The 5,629-nt window shown below is 70.5% G+C and overlaps 1 protein-coding gene across 1 annotated transcript in view; it reads left to right on the top strand.

Moving 5' to 3' along the window:
• Window positions 1-5,009, top strand: part of SLC4A2 (solute carrier family 4 member 2) — a 10,665-nt gene extending 5,656 nt beyond the window's left edge. The window contains exons 7-22 of the mRNA XM_021382202.1: window positions 36-242; window positions 314-449; window positions 537-720; window positions 795-909; window positions 999-1,183; window positions 1,279-1,492; window positions 1,584-1,799; window positions 2,024-2,172; window positions 2,241-2,435; window positions 2,505-2,720; window positions 2,838-2,927; window positions 3,108-3,274; window positions 3,769-4,022; window positions 4,100-4,269; window positions 4,508-4,681; window positions 4,778-5,009. Coding sequence (XP_021237877.1) covers window positions 36-242; window positions 314-449; window positions 537-720; window positions 795-909; window positions 999-1,183; window positions 1,279-1,492; window positions 1,584-1,799; window positions 2,024-2,172; window positions 2,241-2,435; window positions 2,505-2,720; window positions 2,838-2,927; window positions 3,108-3,274; window positions 3,769-4,022; window positions 4,100-4,269; window positions 4,508-4,681; window positions 4,778-4,858 — 2,753 coding nt within the window. The 3' untranslated portion in view covers window positions 4,859-5,009. The remainder of the gene's footprint in view (window positions 1-35; window positions 243-313; window positions 450-536; window positions 721-794; window positions 910-998; window positions 1,184-1,278; window positions 1,493-1,583; window positions 1,800-2,023; window positions 2,173-2,240; window positions 2,436-2,504; window positions 2,721-2,837; window positions 2,928-3,107; window positions 3,275-3,768; window positions 4,023-4,099; window positions 4,270-4,507; window positions 4,682-4,777) is intronic.
• Window positions 5,010-5,629: the final 620 nt, after the last annotated feature.

Genomic DNA, 5,629 nt, shown 5'->3' with positions numbered 1-5,629 from the left:
GGGGCCGGGGGGGCCGCTCCGCGCCGCGCCGCGAGGAACCCACCGAGCCGCGCTGCCGCAGGTGTTCGTGGAGCTGAACGAGCTGGTGCTGGACAAGAACCAGGAGCTGCAGTGGAAGGAGACGGCGCGCTGGATCAAGTTCGAGGAGGACGTGGAGGAGGAGACGGATCGCTGGGGGAAACCGCACGTGGCCTCGCTGTCCTTCCGCAGCCTGCTGGAGCTGCGCAAGACGCTGTCCCACGGTACGGCGCGGGGACCGCCCCCCGGGGCCGCGCTCGGCGGGTCCCCGGCTCAGCCCGCTGCCCCCCGCCAGGCGCCGTGCTGCTGGATCTGGACCAGAAGACGCTGCCGGGGGTGGCCCACCAGGTGGTGGAGCAGATGGTCATCACCGACCAGATCCGGGCCGAGGACCGCGCCAACGTCCTGCGCGCGCTGCTGCTCAAGCACAGGTGGGCGCGGGGCCAGGGGGTGCGCGGCGCTGGGGAGCCCCAACCCGGGCACGCGGCCGCCGCTCACGGCCCCGCGCTCCTCCGCAGCCACCCGAGCGACGAGAAGGAGTTCTCATTCCCGCGGAACATCTCGGCCGGCAGCCTGGGCTCGCTGCTGGTGCACCACCACAGCACCAACCACGTGGGCGAGGGCGGCGAGCCGGCCGTCACCGAGCCCCTCATCGCCGGGCACGGCGCAGAGCGCGACGCGCGTGTGGACGTGGAGAGGGAGGTGAGCGGCCCCTCTCCCCCCCCGCCCTGCACCCGCTCCTCATCTTCAGGCGGCGCTGACCCCCGTGCCCGCAGCGCGAGGTCCCGGTCCCCGCGCCCCCCGCCGGCATCACCCGCTCCAAGTCCAAGCACGAGCTGAAGCTGCTGGAGAAGATCCCCGACAACGCCGAGGCCACCGTGGTGCTCGTGGGTACGGAGGGGCGGCGGGGCTGGCGGCGGGGGGGGTTCCTGCGTGCGGGGCACCCCGTGGTGCCCCGTGCCGAGCGCTGCGCCCCGCAGGCTGCGTGGAGTTCCTGGACCAGCCCACCATGGCCTTCGTGCGGCTGCAGGAGGCGGTGGAGCTGGACTCGGTGCTGGAGGTGCCCGTCCCCGTGCGCTTCCTCTTCGTGCTGCTGGGGCCCAGCAGCACCCACATGGACTACCACGAGATCGGGCGCTCCATCTCCACCCTCATGTCCGACAAGGTGGGTGCCACCGCCTGCCCGCATCCCCGTCCCCGTGCCCTGTACCCATTCCCCATCCCCGGCCGTTGGTGCCGCGCTGACCCCGCTGCCCGCAGCAATTCCACGAGGCCGCGTACCTGGCGGACGACCGGCACGACCTGCTGACGGCCATCAACGAGTTCCTGGACTGCAGCGTGGTGCTGCCGCCCTCCGAGGTGCAGGGCGAGGAGCTGCTGCGCAGCGTCGCGCACTTCCAGCGCGAGATGCTGAAGAAGCGCGAGGAGCAGGAGCGGAGGATGCTGCTGGAGCCCAAATCCCCCGAGGAGAAAGGTGCGCTGGGGCAGCGCGGGGCTGCTGTGGGGCGGCCGGGGCCAACCGTCCATCTGTCGGTCCGCCTGTCTGTCCGTCTGTCCGGGCGCAGCGCTGCTGAAGCTGAAGGTGGCGGAGGATGAGGACGAGGACGATCCCCTGCGGCGCACGGGGCGGCCCTTCGGGGGGCTGATCCGGGACGTGCGGCGCCGGTACCCCCATTACCTGAGTGACTTCAGGGACGCGCTGAACCCGCAGTGCATCGCCGCCGTCATCTTCATCTACTTCGCCGCGCTGTCCCCGGCCATCACCTTCGGGGGGCTGCTGGGTGAGTGCTGGCATGCGGGGCACGGAGATGGGGCTGTGCAGCACGTGGGGATGGAACGGCAGTGCATTGATTGCATGGGCGCACGGCAGCGCGCTGCATGGGGCTGGAGCGGAGTGCCCTACGGGAGCCGTGCAGAGCGGTGCGTGGGGCCGGAGCAGCACGCTGCATAGCGAGGAGCCTCGGCCCCACCCCACGGGCCGTGCCTGACCCCGTGCCGCCCGCAGGGGAGAAGACGCAGGACCTGATCGGGGTGTCGGAGCTGATCATCTCCACGTCGCTGCAGGGCGTGCTGTTCTGCCTGCTGGGTGCGCAGCCCCTGCTCGTCATCGGCTTCTCGGGGCCGCTGCTCGTCTTCGAGGAGGCCTTCTTCACGGTGGGCAGGGGGTGCATCCGGGTGCGGGGTCCCTGTGGCCGCCCCCGCTGACCCCGCCCGTGCTGCAGTTCTGCACGTCCAACGGGCTGGAGTACCTGGTGGGGCGCGTGTGGATCGGGTTCTGGCTCATCCTGATCGTGCTGCTGATGGTGGCCTGCGAGGGCAGCTTCCTGGTGCGCTTCGTCTCGCGCTTCACCCAGGAGATCTTCGCCTTCCTCATCTCCCTCATCTTCATCTACGAGACCTTCTCCAAGCTGGGCAAGGTGAGCGGTGGGGCCGGGTGCCGTGGGTGCTGCGGGGCCGGGACGCGCCCGACACCCCGCGCTGCGCAGATCTTCCAGGAGCACCCCCTGCACGGCTGCGCGCAGCCCAACGGCACCGCGTGGAGCAACGGCACCGCGGCACCCAACGGCACGGGGCAGCGCGGGGCCGCCAAGGTGACGGGGCAGCCCAACACGGCGCTGCTGTCCCTGGTGCTCATGGCCGGCACCTTCTTCATCGCCTTCTTCCTGCGCAAGTTCAAGAACAGCCGCTTCTTCCCCGGACGGGTGCGTGGGGCAGGCGGGACGGCGGCGCGGGCACGGGGTGAGCCCGGCTTTGGGGGCACGGTGAGCCCGGGGGCGGTCGGGGAGGCCGGGGCCGGGCTGACCCCATCCTTCCAACAGATCCGGCGCCTCATCGGGGACTTTGGGGTGCCCATCGCCATCCTGGTGATGGTGCTGGTGGACTACAGCATCCGCGACACCTACACGCAGGTCAGTGCCCGGGACCCACACATGCTCCCCCTCCCCCTCAGGGGACGCTGCCCCCCGGTTTCTGACCCCCTTCTGCCTGGAGCCCTTTGGGTTGGGCCCTACTGGGGTCCCCAGCTTGGGACGGAGGCAGCCCTTACCCCGTGGGAGCCGCTGACCCCACAGCGTCCCATGCCCCCGCAGAAGCTGAGCGTGCCCAGCGGGTTCTCGGTGACGGCCCCCGATAAGCGGGGCTGGGTGATCAACCCGCTGGGCGAGAGGAGCGACTTCCCGGTGTGGATGATGGTGGCCAGCGGCCTCCCCGCCGTCCTCGTCTTCATCCTCATCTTCATGGAGACGCAGATCACCACGTGAGCGCGGCGGGGCCGGGCTGGGACGTGCACAGGGCTGGGTGCGCCGTGCCGAGCTGTGCCGTGCCGTGCTGCGCTGATTGGGCCAAACTGTGCTGTGCTGAGCTACGCTGAGCCATTCCAAGCTGTGCTGTGCCATGCTCTGCTCTTCCGTGCCGTGCTGTGCTGAGCCTTGCCAAACTGTGCCATGCCATGCCATGCCATGCTGATCCTTGCCCACCTGGGCCATGCCGTGCTATGCGCTACCAAGCTGTGCCATCCTCTACCAAGCCATGCCATGCAATGCTGAGCCTTGCCAAACCATGCCATGCCACGCCAGGACAACGTCTGCCATGCCATACTGTACTGACCCTTGCCAAACTGTGCCGTGCCATGTTAAGCTATGCCATGCTGAGCCGTTCCGAGCCGTGCCGTGCTGAGCCGCGCCCACCTGTGCCGTGCCGTGCTGAGCCAAGCCGTGCCGAGCGCTGCCAACAGTCCGCCCTTGTGCCCAGGCTGATCATCAGCAAGAAGGAGCGGATGCTGCAGAAGGGCTCCGGGTTCCACCTCGACCTCCTGCTCATCGTGGCCATGGGCGGGTTCTTCGCGCTCTTCGGGCTGCCCTGGCTTGCTGCCGCCACCGTGCGCTCCGTCACGCACGCCAACGCGCTCACCGTCATGAGCAAGGCGGTGGCACCGGGGGACAAGCCCAAGATCCAGGAGGTGAAGGAGCAGCGCGTCACCGGGCTGCTGGTGGCCGTGCTCGTCGGTAGGTGCCCGCCGGGACGCGGCCGCGGGGCTCCGCTGTCCCCTCCCCCCACACCGCGGCTGAGCCCCCGTCCGTAGGGCTGTCCATCGTCATCGGGGAGCTGCTGCGGCAGATCCCCTTGGCCGTGCTCTTCGGGATCTTCCTCTACATGGGCGTCACCTCCCTGAACGGCATCCAGTTCTACGAGCGCCTGCAGCTGCTGCTGATGCCCCCCAAGCACCACCCCGATGTCCCCTACGTCAAAAAGGTCGGAGGGTCCCGGGGCCGTTCTGGGGGGGGGGAGAGGCCAGGCTGTGCCCAGGGGGGCTGGAGCCCCACCTGGGGTTGCACCAGAGAGACCGAGTGCCTGGGGGACGCTTTGCTTAGGGCGGGGGGCACGGCGCGGGGCAGGGCTGCAGGAGCCGCATCGCAGAGAGGGGGCACAGGGGCGGGGATGTGGGGGGGGGCTCAGGGTCCCGCGCACCCTGACGCCGGCCCCGATGCAGGTACGCACGCTGCGCATGCACCTCTTCACCGGGCTGCAGCTGGCATGCCTGGCCGTGCTCTGGGCCGTCATGTCCACCGTGGCCTCCCTGGCCTTCCCCTTCATCCTCATCCTCACCGTGCCACTCCGCATGTGCCTGCTCAGCCGCATCTTCACCGACCGCGAGATGAAGTGTGTAAGTACCGCCCCGCGGCAGCGTGCTGCGGCCGTGCCCGGCTCCGGGGGCGATGGGAGCGGCCCCCGCCTCCCCTCACCCCCCCGCGCCCCCCAGCTGGATGCGGACGAGGCCGAGCCCATCCTGGACGAGAGGGAAGGCGTGGACGAGTACAACGAGATGCCGATGCCGGTGTGAGCCCCGCAGCCAGGCAGCGCGCCGGGCACAGCCGGGTCCCCATGCGTGGCCGTGCCCGGGCACCCCACGCCTTCAGGGCTCCGCCAAAGAGAAGCCGCCCCGCAGCCGGCCCCGCTTGCCTCCGCTGTGGTCGGGGGTCCCCTCGGCCGCGTCCTGCCCGTGCCGTGGGGCGGAGCCTCCCCCCCCCCCCCACCGCTCCCCCGCGCCCTGCCCCAGCCCCGCGCTCCCACCCGACAATCAGGTGTTTCCGAAACCCCGGCGTTTTCTTGAACGGGGTGACTCCAATGGCAATAAACAGCGTTACACTGAGCGTGGCGGGCTGAGGGGAGCGAGCCCCCCCGGCTGCCGGCAGCCCAGGGGCCGGGGAGCGCTGCCGTCGTGCCCCCCCGCCCCCGCCGCCCTGGGGCTGCAGGCAGGGCGCTGCCCCATCCGAATAAAGAGAACGGACTTTGCACACTTTTCACCGGTTTTATTGTAAAGTTATCCCCGCTTCCCAAGCACCCCCTCTCCTCCCGCGCCCGGCCCCAGAGCATCCCCAGTGCGTGGCTGTCACAGCCCCGGGGGGCCGGGCGCAGCCCCCCCCTCCCCAGCAGCGTGTCGGGGACCCCCAGGAACGCCAGGCCCCTGCGGTGACCCCAGGACCGGGGCTGGGGGCCCCCAGCCCTATACATCCCCACACTCCCCCCGCACACCGCTCGCGTCGCGCCCCCTCCCCACGCTATCAGCAATAAATATCTCACACCACCTCGGCCCCACACGGCCGAGCCCCCG

The sequence above is a fragment of the Numida meleagris genome, unplaced genomic scaffold (genome assembly GCF_002078875.1).
Source record: "Numida meleagris isolate 19003 breed g44 Domestic line unplaced genomic scaffold, NumMel1.0 unplaced_Scaffold180, whole genome shotgun sequence".
NCBI lineage: Eukaryota > Metazoa > Chordata > Aves > Galliformes > Numididae > Numida > Numida meleagris.
This window is presented reverse-complemented; position numbering and strand designations above follow the sequence as displayed.